This window comes from Giraffa tippelskirchi, chromosome 4, assembly GCF_054371585.1.
Source record: "Giraffa tippelskirchi isolate mGirTip1 chromosome 4, T2T-mGirTip1v1.2.pri, whole genome shotgun sequence".
NCBI lineage: Eukaryota > Metazoa > Chordata > Mammalia > Artiodactyla > Giraffidae > Giraffa > Giraffa tippelskirchi.
Genome location: NC_137278.1, coordinates 114531222 through 114549871, shown reverse-complemented (window position 1 = coordinate 114549871; position 18650 = coordinate 114531222). Strand labels below are relative to the sequence as shown.

General features: G+C 36.3%; 1 protein-coding gene across 13 annotated transcripts in view; it reads right to left on the bottom strand.

Annotated features, from left to right (window-relative positions):
• Window positions 1-18650, bottom strand: part of METTL25 (methyltransferase like 25) — a 316231-nt gene that overhangs the window by 222327 nt on the left and 75254 nt on the right. For all 13 annotated transcript variants that reach the window (XR_014083323.1, XR_014083325.1, XR_014083322.1 and 10 more), the window contains exons 7-8: window positions 18257-18286; window positions 13930-14003 (exon numbers count right to left, since the gene is read on the bottom strand). Coding sequence is in view for 6 of the 13 variants with exons in the window: in XM_081594867.1 (XP_081450993.1) it covers window positions 13930-14003; window positions 18257-18286 (104 nt within the window). In the remaining 7 variants the exon portion in view is untranslated. The remainder of the gene's footprint in view (window positions 1-13929; window positions 14004-18256; window positions 18287-18650) is intronic.

Here is an 18650-nt window from a genome sequence, read left to right as displayed (position 1 = left end):
GTTTCCTGGGTTTTATATTTCAGATTGTTTTCAAAAAAAGAGAAACATTTAAAATTTTAATTTGCCTTCATTTTACTTTCTCTTTTTGGAATATACTAACCTTTTACTGTTACAAAATCTCACAACATGATTATGAGATTACTTTTAGTGTATTAAGCAATAATTTGCTGTGTAAGACTTTCCCCTTAATCCCTTGTTGATTTGTACTATTTCAGACCTGTTTTTAGCAGTAACCAGTAAGGGAGGGGGCTTCCCTGGTGGCTCAGTTGGTACAGAATCTGCCTATAATGCAGGAGACCCGGGTTCAATCCCTGGATTGGGAAAATCCCCTAGAGAAGGCAATGGCAACTCACTCCAGTATTCTTGCCTGGGAACTCCCACGGATTTCTGTATGCTGGTGGGCTACAGTCCATGGGGCCACAAGAGTCAGACATGATTTAACGACTAAGTCACCATCACCACCACCACCACCACAGTAAGGAAGAAACATATCAACCAAACAGAACCAGGAAGGTGAGTATTCGATCATGTTACTTCTCTTTAAATTCCTCCAGTTTCCCATGACCATTAGAATTAAGATCTAAATGCTTACAGTGAAAGCAAAAGTCACTCGGTCATGTCTGACTCTTTGCGACCCCACGGAATATACAATCCATGGAATTCTCCAGGCCAGAATACTGGAGTGGATAGTCTTTCCCTTCTCCAGGGGATTTTCCCAATCCAGGGATCGAACCAGGTCTCCCGCACTGCAGGCAGTTTCTTCACCAGCTGAGCCACGGTATATAATAAGCCTTGTACTACCTGTTCCTTTCTGACAACCTTTCCACCTCTCTTAGGACACTGCCACTCCATCCACAATGAGAGCCTTTCTAGTTTCTTCAACACACCATGCTTTTGGCTATAAACACTATTTGTGTTACACTTTGCCCCTTATTTCTTTGCCTAGGGAATTTCAAATTCATCCTTTTCAGATTCTATCTTAAATGTTGCTTTCTTAGGAAAATCTTCTCTGGCCCTCCAGATGAAGTCAGGCTCCTGACACAGAACTTTTCCTTCACATGATTACTCTTTTAGAGTCAGTGGACTCCAAAGAAGGGTGAACATATCCCAGGGAAAACAGAATATTAGAACTCTAATTTCTATTAAATCTTTATTGTTTTAATTTCAATTTTCCAGTTTATTTTAAAAATCTATACAACAGACTAGCAGAAAGACATATGAATCACTTATAAACAATTAACTATTCATTTTGGGGGTGTCTACTAGAAATGTTTATTGATAGAGCCATGACATTTAAAAATATATTTGAGTTCAATGCTCTGAGCAGCTGGAGAGCAGAGTTTCCACCTGTTTTGCTCTTGACTATCTCCTCTGTGCTTTTAGTAGTATTGCACATATAGCAGGATCCCACTACATGGATTAAATAATTAAATATCTCTTGCAGCTTGCAGAAACAAAAACATCTAGTTAGACTACAACATGAGATGTGTTAATACAGTAAGTAGATTTATTTGCTAGTCAGGTAAACAAAATACAAGAAGGCAGGCTTATACATACAAATAAGCAAGTGTGATTTAAAATATATATTTATATATAGAGAGAGAACTACTAAGAAAAATATATAAGGAAAATGCAGTGTAAACAAAACAAATAATAACAGCTAATATTTATTTCATTTTTATGATGTGCCAGAGACTCCTATTTATTCATTTTGCTGTGCTGGGTCTTCACTATTGTGCATAAGCTTTCTCCAGTTGTGGCAAGTGGGAATTACTCTCTTATTGGGGTGCAGGCTTAGTTGCCTCGCAGCATGTGGAATCTTACCAGACCAGAGGTCGAACCCGTGTTTCCTGCATTGGCAGGAGGATTCTTCACCACTGGACCATAAGGGAAGTCCATGCCAGAGACTCTTAAGCCCTTTGCTGCATCTACTTATTTAATCCTTACAACTATTCCATGTGGTAGGTCCCGTTATTATCCTCATTTTAAAGATGGTGAAACTAATGAATGGAGAGGTTAAGTAAACTGCTCACAGTTTGAATTCAGGAAGTCTGGCTTCAGAATCTAGGATATTAACTACTATTAAATATTAACTCTGGCAGAGCATTTCAAGGGGCTTCCCCCTGGCTCAGCTGTAAACAATCTGCCTGCAATGCAGGAGCCACAGGAGACGCCAGTTCAATCCCTGGGTAAGGAAGATCCCCTGGAGGAGGGCACAGCAACCCATTCCAGTATTCTTGCCCGGAGAATCCCATGGACAGAGGAGCTTGGCAAGCTACGGCCCATAGTGTCACAAAGGTCAGACACGACTGAAGCAACTTAGTATGCACCCACGCACAGCACTGCAATAAGATTTACATTTGATACTGTTAAATTCCAGATGAATAACGTCTACCTCTGTATTATAGGCAAGCAGAAGTCGGCAGATTCCATGTGAACTCGAGACTGAAATGAGTTTGAATCCTTGCTCTACCACTTATTTACCACTTAAAAGCCTCTCTTGTCCCTCCTTGTTCAGCAGTAGAAGGTTGAAGATTCAATACCAGAGTCTATGTATCGTGCTTGCCTCAGTATCTGACAAACACTCAGTGAATGGTGGTCATTTTCCTGTTACTGTGCTGTATTCTAGGGGTAGAATCATCCACAATTTATGAGGGAAGACAGGTGAAGAAATGTTGGAATTCAATGTGATAAGCGCAAGATGGTGAGCAGAATACAGCACAGTGTAGGGATGCCTCAGCTACTGCAATTGACAAGGGGAACTTTCTTAGAGGAAGAATTGAGTTTCAAAAGGTCTCAATTTCCAACAGTATTGTGAAGAGCAATATTGATAAAATAGATGAATATACAGTAACATTAAAATTAGGCCAACACTTAAAATTTAGAAATAGGTTAAACAATTTTTTAAAACTGTTTTCCTTAAGGACTTCAAAGAGGTATTCTAAGGTTTACAATTTTCCATGAAATATGAAAGGATAACTGTGTAAGGAAAAAGTTCTTTTCTAAAATTTATTAAATTTATTTGGTTCTATGTAAGATTGTACTTGAAAATAGAGTGCTATTGTTAAAAAAGTTCTGAAAAATGGTTTTATTACTTTTATGGGTATGGAAAGAGAGGAAAGTACCAATAATTCCATTTTGGTTTAAGAAATAAGAATATATTATAGAAAACAGCATGTCAATTTAAATATTATTACCAAAGCAACATAAGATTAAGTAGAATGAATCAGGCTTTTAGAACTTTTGGAGGTAAAAAGTTACTTCTGCCAGACATGGGCTAATATCTAAAGTCTAGGTACCTTACAAAACAATGTTCTTAAAAATAATAGCTGCAACAAATTAAAAAATAATAGCTGCAAATAGAGCTTATAATGAAGAGTGCAACCTGCTCTTTTGCAGCTACAAGAAAAAGACTACTTCTCTCATCAGCCTTTAGAAGAGTCTACAGTTTTAAAGATAAATATTGCAATTCTAATAATTAAGAAACAAGAGTAAAAAAGGGCAGGTACAAGAAAAATCTCAATACTATTCAGAAAGAAAAAGGGCAGAATAGGACTGTTAGTAAATGGAATACGAGGCAATCCCACTTTTAATTTTTAGTAAGTGCCAATTGTATTTTTATCATTATTTAACACTAAAGTTAGGAGTCTGCCTTTTATAATTACATATTATGACATCACAGAATCACTGTAGTCTTAATTTTTGCTGACACATGTGAAAATAAATCCTTCTCTCTGTCAATTACTTAATATAATTAATATGTGGTGGTTTAGTCACTAAATCGTGTCCAACTCTTTGTGACCCCATGGACTGTAGCCCACCAGGCTCCTCTGTCCATGGGATTCTCTAGGCAAGAATACAGGAGTGGATTGCCATGCCCTTCTCCAGAGGACTTTCCTCACCCAGGGATTAAACCTGGATCTGCTGCATTGCAGGTGGATTCTTTAGCAACAGAGCCACCAGGGAAGCCCACATATATAATTATATATAATTAATCTTGTTAATATAATTGTTTTCTCTAAGAAAATGCCTAAGATCAAGGATCTGGAGGCCATCTCGTTCTGTCTCCTCTGACATATTAAGTATCGTTGACTTCTCTGTACTGAGTCTTGACTCTTATCACAGGAAAACGTTCAAGTTTTTCTGTCTGAAAAAAGCAAGCAAGCACACCAAAATCTGCCACCCCACACAAAACCTTTCTCTGATCCTATATCCTAAAACTACCCACCAAGGGTGGTTGTCACATGATCAAGTGATGAGTTGAGTTTCTACAGTACTTTGTAGGAAATTCAAGGAATTCCCATAGGTAGATTTTACTGTACATGACTCCTATGTTTCCACTGTATAGAATGGCTTTTCTATATAAATTTTCTTACTCATTAGACCACGTGCCCTTGGTTACTTGGTCCAGAAAGCATGGGAACCATATCAAATAATGGGTGGCAGTTGCTGTGATAAGACTGCTAGACTAGTTTGCAATACTGCTTACCATCCTCCTGAGAAAGAGTAATGCGAGAATCCTTTTGATAGTTCAGGGAAGCACATAGTTACCTGTTTAATATATCTGTCTCTGTTGCTCTACTATGAATGAGCTCCCTGATGGCAGGGTCCACAGATTACTTGTCAGGTCATCTTCAAGGCCTCAGACAGAACCTCAGATCACAGAGGGTAGTGCTTAACACAAAGCAGACTGTCTGATTAACAGGACAATGACAGCAGAGTAAGAGAAAAATTGAGGCCACGATCCTAATTTTGGCCTCCCTGGCAATAGCACTCTTTCTCATACAGACTTCAAGAATGCTCTAATTTTAATCAAGAATACTCTCTAAAATTTCATTGTACTAGGAAAAAAACACTTGGACAAGGAGTCAACAGATCTAAACTCCAGCAGCAGTAAACAAATCAGTTCTCAGAATTTCAACTTTCTCACTGAGAAAACTGAGATGAAACAGAGGTAACATCTATTTAATAGCTCAACAGAAAGATGTAAATGAGATAATGCGCAATAACAGTAAACTGTAAAGTGTTACAGAAATATTAGGTAAGGTAGTACTTATATTACTTTATAAAATTATAATTTTGGTAGTATAACTGTGTTGGTATTTTGTTTTTTAAATAAGTACCTTGACTTGTTATTAATAAAAGTTTTGATTTTCTTATTGCTTATATAAGTGGCTTGACCACTTACCATGGAATGCGGTAAGGTTAAATGCAGTGATTTAAAACAGTGGTCTTCACTGCCTGTGAGGAATCTGCAAAGACTTTGAAAGAGGTACACCGTTGGGCTGATTTAAAAAAAATAAGTTTCCAAATCCTCTACTTCCTTATACCCACTTTCCTTAAACTCGTCTGTCTGGGAAAATGCCTGTTTTCTACATCTCCTTTCACAGATGGCCCTTCTGCTCTAACTTGGCAAAGAAAAAGCATACCTCTAACCCATATTACTATTTTGCATTGCTATGAGGTGTAAGATCCTCTGGAGAATCGTTGACAAATAAGTTTCCTTACTAAAGGCATTATAAAGGCCACACCCATCTGTCTCAATAGGAGATGCATTCCAATAAAGTTTAACTGTTCATATTTAATAATTAAAAATAAAAACTTTAAATTTATGTTGTCTACATGTATAAGTATTCATGTAACAATAACTTGATCCTATATAATTTGTTTTTAACATTTAGAGGTTTGACAGGTATAGGAAATTTTGTCATCAGGTGGACATGACATAAAAATAACAGGAGAGCAAGGACTAGTCACCGAAAGGAAAGGATGTTTGTTGCACTATGTTCCTATTTTGGATTTAAATGGGACTAACCCACTCCAGTACTCTTGCCTGGAGAATCCCATGGCCAGAGGAGCCTGGTAGGCTGCAGTCCATGGGGTCGCTGAGAGTCAGACACGACTGAGCGACTTCACTTTCACTTTTCACTTTCATGCATTGGAGAAGGAAATGGCAACCCACTCCAGTGTTCTTGCTTGCAGAATCCCAGGGATGGGGGAGCCTGGTGGGCTGCCGTCTATGGGGTCGCACAGAGTTGGACACGACTGAAGCGACTTAGCAGCAGCAGCAGCAGCAGCAGACTTACTGTATATAACAGAAAATACTCTACAGTATTCTATGGTTGACTATCAACAATACATGTGATATTAAACAAAATAATCAAAACAATCTTATTTTGCTACTGTCATTTCCTTTGGAATTGAAAGACAAATAATCAAATAATCATATTAATCACAAATGAGATCCTAGGATAAGTTATAATAATTATTTTCAAGATTTTTCTGTGCTTCTTAGAGTATGCCCCATAAAACACTTAGTGTTACAAATTTTAATTACATATGTGCATAGTTTTGAGAGAAAAAAATATTATATGAACAAATAAACACGTTTCAACAAAGTTCAATAGATTAATTTTAATAATAATAGCAACCACTCACTATGTTCCAGGCACTATTTTAAGCACTTTATATATATTAACTTGGGATTTCCTCATGGCTCAGACGGTAAAGCGTCTGGCTACAATGTGGGAGACCTGGGTTCGATCCCTGGGTCAGGAAGATACCCTGGAGAAGGAAATGGCAACCCACTCCAGTACTCCTACCTGGAAAATCCTATGGACAGAGGAGCCTGGTAAGCTACAGTTCATAGGGTCTCAAAGAGTTGGACAAGACTGAGCAACTTGTCAATTGTCAATGTCAATGTCAATATATTAACTTACTTTTCACAACATCTCTTTGAGGTAGGTACCATTTTTCATCCCAATTTACAGATGGGAAAACTGAAGGAGAGAGACATTAGGTAATGTCCCCAAGATCACAGTGTTATTACCCAGTGAGGACTGGGTAGTGCTGTTAACCATCACACCCTGCTATCTCTCATCAAACTACTGAGAGTCTTTAAAATAAAAATGTGCATTCGAATCTTAAACAGGATGATAGTACATGAAGCATTTACTTGATTAAGAAATTCTTTTCTCTCAAAGTATTTTTATAGAATCATTGCTCTTCAGGACAACAATCTGAAGAATACTGTTATAGAGTAATCAGGATCTGATTTATCTTTCTTCAAAGGCATTTCTAAAATACTCTGGAGCCAGATTACAAGGTTCCATGACTTGTGAATGAAACCAGCCAAACAAAAATCATTTGAATTGGGAAATGATCAGAGATAAGTAAGCAAAACATGCAGTACATTATGTGTAGCATACGAGCTAACGAGAAGCTGATGATAGAGGAGAGAAAGTAGATATAAAATGTTAGAGAGGAGTGATGGTGGGTGTCACAGAGAGGATGATTTTGAGTAAAGAACTGAAGGAGAGTGAGCTAGCCATGTGGCTATCTGGTGCTGATATTCCAAGCAGAGAATGCATTATAGGGAAAGGCCTTAAAGTAGAGGTGTTTCTGTTATTTTTCAGTAATAGCAAGGAAGGCAGTACAGACACAAATAAATGGGAAAATAGTACAAATGAGATCAGAGAGATAATGATAGCTCCATCATATAAGGCTTTGTAGGTCATAGTGAAAATAATCAGCTTTACTTCCACGTGAATAAGAATGCATGGGAAGATTGTGAGGAAGATCTCACTTAAAAGTATTAACAGGATCACTCTGGCTACTGTGTAGAGAATAGACTCAACAGGGCAAAAACAGAAGCAGGAAGAGCAAGTAGGAGGTTATTATAATCATCTAAATGAGAGATGATGGTGGCTTAGACCAGGGTGGTGGCCCTGAGGATGATAAGAAGTGGTAGAATTTTAGATATATTTAATTAGAGAGACTACGAAATTGCTGGACTAGATCAATGCAGTGTGAGAGAGAGGGGTCAAAATTGTCTCTAGAATTCCTGACCAGAACAACTAGAAGAACTGGACTATGGTGAGCTACAGTCCACAGGGTCGCAGAGTCAGACACAGCTTGAAGGAACAATGACGATTAGACTACAGATTTGAGATTCATCAGCATAAGATGGTATTGAAAGCCATGCGATGTTATGAGATCACCTGGTTAGTAGGGATAGAAAAAAGCACTTTAACAATGAGAGGTTTCAAAGAGGAAGAGGAGTCAGGAAAATAAACTGGGTAAAAAAAAGAATGAAATGAAAGAATGAAATGAAAAAAGTGACTATCTATCTTAAGAGGGACTTTCTCTAGCATATAAGAGAAAAAGTGTTTCTGTAAAAAGTAGTAAACTGTGTGAAATACTGATGGCAGGCTAAGTAAGATGAGGACTGAGAACTGACCACAGGATTTAGCCATATGGGGTCATTGTTGTTGTTCAGTCACTAAGTCATGTACGACTCTCTGCTGTCCCATGAACTGCAGCATGCCAGGCTTCCCTGTCCTTCTCTGTCTCCCGGAGCCGGCCCAAATTCATGTCTACTGAGTCAATGATGCTATCCAACCATCTCATCTTCTGTCAACCCATTCTCCTCCTGACTTCAATTTTTCCCAGCATGAGATTCTTTTCCAATGAGTCAGCTCTTTGCATAAGGTGGCCAAAGTATTGGAGTTTCAGCTTCAGCATCAGTCCTTCCAAAGAGTATTAAGGGTTGACTGCCTTTACGATTGACTGGTTTGATCTCCTTGCAGTCCAAAGGACTCTCGGGAGTCTTCTCCAGCACGACAGTTAGGAAGTGTCAGTTCTTTGGTGCTCAGCCTTCTTTATGGTCTGATTCTAACATCTGTACATGATTACTGTGGGGTCACGAGTGATCCTAAAAAGGGGAGTTTGATGGAGTGATGGAAGTAAAGTCTGATTGGTATTCAAGCAAAAATGGGAAAGAAATTGGCACCCTTTCAAGGATTTTCCCAGTAAAGGAAAGAAGAGATATGAGATAGTAGTTGGAGGGCAAAATGGGTCTAAAGAGGATTTTCAGAATCTGTGTTCTTAACCATTATGATATACGACTTCATTAAATAAAGCTAAAAACTGGCCACCAGGGCTCACTAGGTGGCAGAGGAACAGACACAATAACTAATTGTACATTTAGACTGGATAGGAGCAATGAATCAAACAGATAAAGTACTATGGGAGAAGAGAGTGAGAAAGAGAAGAGAAAGACACTAGAGATGCTTTCTAAACTGGGTTTTAAGGAAACCCTAGGATTTTACCTGCCAGAGATCAGGGGAGGAAAGGATGACAGGAATGGGGAGGTGAAGATTTCAAGTAGGCAGAGGAGCTCCAAGAACACACACGAGGTGCAAAATTAATTGCATGGGAAATGAATAATCTAGTGTACAAACAGTGTGCATGAGCAGCTGCTTGGGGTGCAGAGAAGGAAGAAAGGGGTGACTTAGGCTGGAAAGGACATTAGTGACACCTGAGAAATGGCCCTGAATGCCATAATAAAGATACTTTAGTTGCTGAGTATGAAGAAGAGGAATTATCGAACATATTGAAGTAAGACAAGTGACATGACTGTGTCTGAAAGATAAATGATGGGATTTGAAGAACAGACTGAAAGGGGGCCCTCTGTCAGAATAAGGCATGGTTAGCATGCTAAAGAGGAATGAGCATTCTTTCTTTTAATAAAAGTGAATGCAGCAGATCTAATTAAAATTCAACTCAAGTGAATCCAACACCATCCACATGCTGTCCACAAAATGAAGAACATGGCTTACTTGTAGCATTTTCCAAAGAAGCAACATCAGTGTAGGAAATTTTAGGAAAAGGTAGAGACATACTAAATAAAAATAAGCAGAAAGTATAAAAATTCAGTTTCTCTATTGTCACAGAATATTTATGAAATTATTTATCTTTATTATTTATCTTACCTTTTATATGCTAATATATACTGAAAGATAAGGAACCTTTACGTATTTTTTAAGACATAAAATTTTGCTGAAAATCGAAATCCCTTAACGAAGTACCAAAAAACTTCAAACTACTCTTCAATTTAAAAGATAATGACTTGCTAATTTGACCACACTTTAGGGACTAAATAATTACCTTTAATTTTGTGAGCCAGTGTTGATGATCTGGCTTTTCAAATATTTATCTGATTACTGCAAAATCATAATGAAAATTAAACTAACTCAAATTACAGGCATCAGAAATGATGTATTTCTTATATGGCTGTTTACGGTACTCAGTATGAAAGAGAATTGTAAAGTATATACATCTATTTCTCTGTCCTCTTTTGAAGTGTTCTGAAGGATTTTTAATTTCATGAAATGCTTTCTTTGGCATTTTATTCCCTTAGAAAGTTTCCAGATAAGGACTAATTATAACATCTTAAAAATTACACAAATTATTTAGTTTTAACATAAATGTTAAATGCTAAGTCACATTACAATCAACAAAGATACTCTGTTAATTTAAGTTCATGAAAAAAGTTTACTTCTAAGATTATATAAACAATTATACTTAAAGAACTTTCAGAACAATGTTTCAAGTATTCTGAAGTGGGATATCACTTGAATACAAGATATTTTAGTTAGCAAGGAAAATTAAACAAAATGCAAAAGAAATTATTAAGTGATCTTATTTCTATCTTTAGTACTCTTGCTGGCTAGAGATTCCAATCAAGGATTCCTTGTTACGTTGCTAATACAAAGAGACCTATAACTCAACTCATATTAAAAATGTCCCAAAGAATTTACAAGGAGATCTGTAACTCAACTCATAATAAACATATTCCAAAGAGAATCATGGGACAGCGAAAACATTTGTGGACTACAAATTTGGTCCTAGTCCTGGTTGTTTTAAGCTGTTTGACTTAAGACAAGCTTTTAACCACTTTATCTTAATTTTCCTTATTACTATAATGAGGTGATTGCAATAGATACTAAGAATATAATAGGTAGCTCAACTAATCCTGAGGTGTGGCCTGAAACGAGATTATAATTTTATTGCTACTGAATAAAAACAAGGATTTAAAAAATACAGTGCGTATGTCAATAAAATGAGCCCTTGTAAGCAATATCAAACCTGATAAACAGAACATTATCAGTCTTTAGAAATTCCTATGTGCCCCTCGTCCTCCCCATCTCGTCACTCTTGCCCTCAACTGCCCTCCCTCCCATAGGATGCTACACCACTGAATAATGCTTGTGCTTATCATTGCTATGCTTTTCTTGATTGCTCACCACATATTTATACTCCTGCATAATTACACAGTTGAGCTTGTTTCCAAATTACAAGAATGGATCCATCCTATAGGAATTTTTCTATAACGTTTACATTTACAACATTCATTCACTTTGATGCATGTAGTTGTAATTCATACATTTTCACTAAGGCACAGTATTCTACTACAGTTTTTCCATTCTCCTACCAATGAAATTTTTGTTCATTTCATTCATTCTGTTTAGGCTACTGCCCTTATAAACACTGCTGCTGTTGATCATTCTTCTGCTGTTGCTGCTGTTGTTGCTTTATTCTATTTATTTTCTTAAATTTGGTCATACTGGACAGCTTGTGAGATCTTAAATCCCTGACTGAATCAAGGATTGAACCCGGGCCCCGGCAATGAAAGCCCTAAGTCTTAACTGCTGGACTGCCGGGGAACTTGTCTTTTGTGTATCTAAGAAATGGCATCTGGGGAAAAATGAAAACCTAAAGCTGAGCTCGTTTCTTTTGGTTTCCATCTTCTCTTAAATATCTGATAATTTTTGATTTCCTTGCTGGTATCTGATGTTCACTAGCCAATTAAAAACAAATTTAAATTCACACATACACACAAACACACACACATACTTGTATACACTCACCACACACATGCATATGTACACATTTCAGCATTTTCAGCTTTTCTCAGACGGAGAGTTAGCTCTAATTACTTAGTCTGCTGTTCTTGGATGTGGGTTTCTGTTATTTTCTTTGGTTTTTGCATATGCCATCCTGACTAGATTATGAAAGACTCCTGTGTGGATACTAGATCCACAATATGCATTCAGAACTTGATAGACTGCCTGCCACACAATAAACAATCTCTGTGTTAAAAAATGTAACAAGCACAAGTCTTGACAACTTACTAGAATGTGTGGCTTGATACTGGGAAAAGAAAATAAGCAAACATCATTTTAAGATTCCTAAATATTGATAATGGCCATGCCATTCCCCAGAAAGGACAAAAGAAGTCAAAGGACAGAAGAAACAGCAATAGAATTGGGGTGAAGCTCACTTTGTGTCTTGGCTATAGCTGAATCTGATGTATTTTTAAGGTACTTAAGTGAAGCTATTCAGGTTAAATTGAGAAATGTAGATTTGAACTTCAGAAAAGAGGTATGAGCTGGATACATGATGTAAGTTATCTCTTGTTACAGTAATTGCTAAGAGAAAGAAGAAATATAAAGAGACAGCAGCTGAGTATAAAACACTAGAAAATTTCTAGAAACACCAAGGGGCTAAGTAAGAAGAACATTTAAAGAAGATAGATGAGTGTTGAGAGTAGGAAGAGGAAACTTAGAGGAATGTAGCTTAATGGAAGATAATGAGGAAGGCAGTCTGGCAAAAGCAATTATTGCATGATCAAATGTGGCTGAAAGGTTAATAAAGGTCTGGAATGAAAAAAGTCTTACAATAAATAACATCTATTGAGTAATCAAGGCAGGCAAGAATGTGGAGGGTTGGAGAGATTTGAATTTTTAAGTGAGAAGAAAGGTTTAGGCAAGAGTTTAGATGATTTTAAGCAGGCATTAAGAGAACAACAAACACACTAATGAATAGATTTGAGGGCTTAAAGGAAGTCAGGCAGTCAATATGTGAGTGAACATGAATTCGCATAATTTTGTGACTTTTGCCAGCAAGGTTAACATCTTGGAGTAAGAAAGAAATCAGTTTTCTAGAAAGAGAAAGGAATTAGTTTACAGGAAACCATGAGAAATTCATTTCTAGACATTTTGAAGATTAATATTTGGAAAAGAGAATGGATAGTGGGATACAGATTTGGGAGTTAACTACATAGAAATGATAATTAAAATCAATGGCATATGTAGATATTTACATGTCATAATTTTTTTAGTTAAAAAAAAAAGACTATATTTCTTAGAGAAATTATACCTAATCTGAAAATATTAATAGCTTCTATAGCTATTAATGAGTTTGGATTTGTTTTTGTTTTTGAGAACTTGAAAACTATCCTATTTTAATTTTAAGAATAATTCCATTATAACCAAATGGCAATAAGAATCCTAAAATTATAACTAGTAGGAAGAAACTCATGAAACCCAAAGGGATTGCAGATATATGCTTGAGTATAGCAGTTGTTAAACCACTATTATGAAAAACCCTCCTAACCCTTGCCTTTGTGTACAGGCAGTTATTATCTGGGGAAAACAGGAACAAAACAAAACATATGCAGGACTACTATTTTACCAGTAGAGACATGAATGGCCACAATGGCTGTTTAAAATTGATATCTGTTCTAATTACTTAAGTTTCATGCTCCAGTGGTTGTGAATCTTTTAAGATATAACCTCTGCTCATATCTGGGCTCCCTAGGTGGTGTAATGGTAAAGAATCCGCCTGCCAATGCACTAGACACAAGAGACACAGATTCAATCCCGGGGTTGGGAAGATCCCCTGGAATAGGAAATAGCAACCCAATCCAGTAATCTTGCCCGGAAAATTCCATGGAGGAGCCTGGTGGTCTATGTAGTACATGGGGTCACAAAGAGTTGGACACGACTGAGCACTTACACACACATACACACACACCTGCTCATATTATATTCACTGAATTACTAATATATAGCATTGCAATACTTCTCACACTCTAAAGCACATTTTACATATATAACCATATATAACTTTATCATCATAACAACTTTTCAGTACAAAAGGGAATCAGTAGAACTCTTATTTTATGCTCAAATTCAAAGCTTCTTCTACTAATAACAGTGACCCTGAATAAATTCATCTGAAAATGAACAGTCACTTCACTGACAACACAGGAGAGTTACTATTATTGAAACAAAATCATCATACCATTTGGTGATGCCATAGCACTCTTTAATAATATCCTGAAGTATGGCACGATAGAAGAGGGACTCAGTAGGCAGCTGAAAAACAAGCAGATATATATGACCACAAGAAACAAGTAAAAAACAGAAATCAAATCGATGCTTGAGAGTCAGGACCATAAATGAATGTCAGAAACCTGAGTTTGTTGTTAACATAGATGATAATATTATAACTTTTCTATTCTAAATAAAATGTACCTGGAGGCTAATGCTCACTGAGAAAATAGAAGAAACAAAAGAAGTAGTAGTGAATGAAGTAAAAAAGGAATAATCAAAGAAAAATGAGCTAACATCCCAAATGGAGTGCTTATCATTTAAAAACATAGAAATAAACTTTCACAACCAACTGCATCAGCACTGTATAAGAGAGAAGTAGGATGTGTGCAAAACAGCAGAGAATGTGGGTCTTTCCTCACAGTGGTGGATTAGAGATCTAACCTAGGATGCATAGCCAGAGAGAAAAGGCACTACACTATATAAGGGCATTCCAAAATATGTTCATTTCCTAGGGAAAAAGAAGTGGGAAGTGTTCATGAAGGTCCAAAGGTAGGGAAGAAGGCCTTAGTGATGCATAACAGTTTCAAAGAAGTAGAAGGTAATAAAGTACTATACATAAACGAAAAATGCTTCACTGTGGCAATGTCAGAGGTACTCTTACACTAAGAAACTATAAATAGTGGCCAAAACTCCATCCATATCCTGAGAGCTTTTAATACTGATAGTACAGGAAAATTCAACAGAAATATCAGGAACAATAACCCTGTTTCCATGTCAAGTTACTGTTGAAAAGAAAGAAAAATGAGCAAGTATGGAAGGAGGTCAACAATAATTGAATATCTCTGAGTAGTCAAATAAGGTAAAAACTAAAATCTGTTTTAAAGATAGAGTTCAATGAAACGTGCATATCTAATAAGTCACCCTTTTGTAACTTCAGTTCTCCTTCTGAGCCCCACATTGTCACTATCATTTATTTTCAACCAGAACACATTTGGAGTCAAGTGGAGTTCAGCAGAAAAGAAACATTTTGCCTGTGTGCTCAGGCAGGAAACCTACTCTACTGCCCTACTTCCCCATTTAACGTCAAGTGCCTACATTGTGTGTCCCAGGTGCTGAAACTAAAAAAAAATCACAAGTGGGCAGTTGAGGGTCAACCATTACTTCTTGGGTCTTTACCCGATGGCACTCACTGAAGAACATCTGACTTGTAGGATCTTGAGAGAGTACTTTGAACACAAGTTATATCCTCAACTGGATGGTGGGACCAGTAAGAAGGGGGATTCCAGTAGGAAATGGTATTAGTAATACCACAGTTTCCAATCCAACTGCTAAGATGACTCACTGAAAAGCAGACATATATATACTTGAGTGCCCACACTAAAATTTATAACCTTCAAAAGGCACACTCCTTATAGAAAATTTCTTTCCAAATACAACTCCTTGACTTAAGACAAAACCTCTAATTTATAAACTTTCCTTTCTTGAAGAGTTTTCCAAAAATTTCATTAAGAATTTCCCATCTCTGGATATATTTTCTATTTGATAGTTTTTGATCTTGAGTAATTCTTTCCTGCAGTACCTACAATCTCTATTATCTGTGCCCTATTGCCCCCAAATCCTTTCAGTTCTCTCACAGAAATGTTGAAATCCCTTTTCATATATTAATACCTACTCATACTGTTCTATTGAAATTCCAGACATTCTGGGAAATATTTAATGAAGTAAAATACTAGAATCATAAATGGCTTACAAAATTAATTTTTTATTTGATTAGTTATAATAGATAGGAACTTCAAGTTTATGTTAATTTTATATAAAACTCCTAAAAATATTGAAGCTGTTGTTTGAGCTGAGGAAGCCTGGCTCTGATGTCCCACTACCAAGCCACGATGCTATTTTGCTTCTTCCACATTTTGGCAAAGATGGGGTGTCATCAATTTTTTTATTATACACTTTCATGTAGGAAAGCCGAGAAGAAACTCTTAAAAATAAAGCCCTCCTTCCTTATGCCTTTTAGAAAAATTATATAAAATGATATTCAGATAATTTAGAAATACATGTACATTTATTTTTCATTAAAAACTGACTATAGAAAGGCCACCAAAAAGACCAAGAAACATACTTTAAGCAAGAGAACGTACAAAAATGGAATGCACAGAGGAATACAAACAGGATAGAATAAATCATCACTCCCAAGGAACCCTGAGTAAATAAGAACTTTACAGCTGTTTCCTAAGAGAAAGGAAAGAGAGTTATGAAGTGCCTTCGATGTGCACTCCTGGAATAACCAGGACTATCCATCCTGGTAAATACAGACGAGGGGAAGTGGGAAGGAAGTCAACATCTTCCGAGCAGCCTGTGCCTGACCACTCCAGGAATAAGCTGGATGTGCCTCAGAGTTTACTTTCTTTCCTTTGCAAATGATAAATCAACTTAACACTTTAATGAGTTTTAACATGAGAGGAGCAGACAGAGTGCACCCTTAGAGGATGTATATGTATATTAAGACATACATGTTACAGGTCTAGTGGAGAGTGCACTAAGCTGGAAAAACTACAATTACTTGAGCTAGAATGTACTATTAAACTTGGGCTGTGTATCATGCTCTCATGTAAGTTTGGGGAATACTTAACTCACAAGACTGACTGTAAACATGAGCAAGCACTTGGGCAACTGAAGAGCAGAGAACAAATGTATCGGGACATTATGATGATTAATGCTCTTTCCTCTTCCAGACCCCTAAGGAACCACTATTTTGATCTGTACTATACTTAAGAGCTTGGGCTCCAGAGGCAAGAGATTCAAATCTCACTGTTCACTACTTAACAGTTTTCTTGTGTGTATTGTGAGATAATAGTCCCCACCTTAGAGGCCATGTATGTGGCACTTTAATTGATAAAGCAAACTTTGAATTGAACTTTGGTAAGCACTGTATGAAACTAAGCGTTTATTTTCATGATCATAATTAATCACCTAAAACAGTAACAAGAGTTGACATGTACTGAACACTTACTATGTGACATTGTTTCAAGCATTTTACATCTTTCACTCATTTAATCTTCACAAAAACTCTATGAGAAAGGTATTATTATTACTCTTAGTTTTATGATTGTTATTATTTGTATTTTACAGATAAAGAAATTAAGCTGTGGAGAAATCATAATGTGTCCCCAGCTCACTAACCTAGTAGCTGATGTAAGACAGGATGCAAATCAGCAGTCAGAGACTAAAGCCTACATGCTTAAAGTATGCTCCAATGTCTTTAAAAAACCAGTTTTTGTCAATTTTTAGGTAGCTACAATCAATATTTTTTAAATTGCGCTCAGCTGCTCTTTGCAGCCCCATGGACTATAGCCTGCCAAGTTCCTCTGTCCACAGAATTTTCCAGCCAGGAATACTGGATTGGGTTGCCATTTCCTCCTCCAGGGTACCTTCCCAACTCAGGGATGGAACCTGCGTCTCTTGTGCCTCCTGCATTGGCAGGCGGATTCTTTACCACTAGTGCCACCTGGGAAGCCCCTACTTTTAAAAAAAAAATCCACACAAAGTTCTTACCATTGTGTCTGACCCAAAGTAAGCACTCAGCAAATGATACTTGTTACTACTATTATACTACTATCATATTTAAAAATTAAAATGGACATATTAATACTCTGAAAATAAGCTAAGAAGAAATCTCTAAAATTTAGGTCCAGTAAGAAAATTTTGTGATAAATTTAAAAGAAATTCTTAAAAAAAACACGTTAAAAATATTAAAACATTTCATAAATCATAAGGTAGAGGATAAAGCAATTACATGGAATACATTTGACATCTGTTTATATATAAAAACTCATTTGGTTGTTGCAACTAATGACTAATGAAGTCAATAAAGAAAAGTTAAAAAACAACCAAATAAAATGTGTGCTTTGAACTATAGTTAAAAAATAAATTGAATGCTATACCTTGTTTATCTTTGCTTGAACTAAGCCCATAAAGCTTGAAAGTCAGCAACAACATTCTTCAGAAATATTTACAGACTGTTTAATATAATATGAAGAAATGAGACCCTAGTATAAGAGTATAATGTAGTTTTCCTAAAAGCTTAATTTTCTTTTCCTGAGAATTCAATTCTCTTTTATAATAAAGTAAACTTACAGAAAATGTGTAAGTTTGAATATGAAGAGGAGACAAAAAGAAGGGGTATTTATTAAAATCCATCAGGTTTTAGGTTCACCAGCAGGTCAAGTATGAAGAGCACTTTGAGAAAACCTATCACTTTCATCAGCTGGATTAGAGTAAACACTCTCACTTACCCCTTGGCCAACTGCAACCCGCTCCAGAGCCTTTAAGGAGAAAAAAATAAGACAAAGATAGTTGATATGTTTAGTCTTATCTTATAAGACTTATAAACACATTATATAAGGGCTTGTAAAAGTGACATTTAAAGAGATTAATTAACTGATAACATAATAGTTTATACACTTAGAAGTGTTAATATCATGAAGGAATGTTAACTGGTACACTTGTATAATTTAGGGCTGCTATATGCATGAATGTCATGTACAAAAACACATACACACTGCAACTGTATACACTCTTTGAATTTAGCAGGAATTAGAAAACAGGAAAGATATAAAAAGACATATTCTTGGCTCTCTTTTATTGTAGCTAAAACAAATAAATCCAAAGCTATTATAATATAAATAT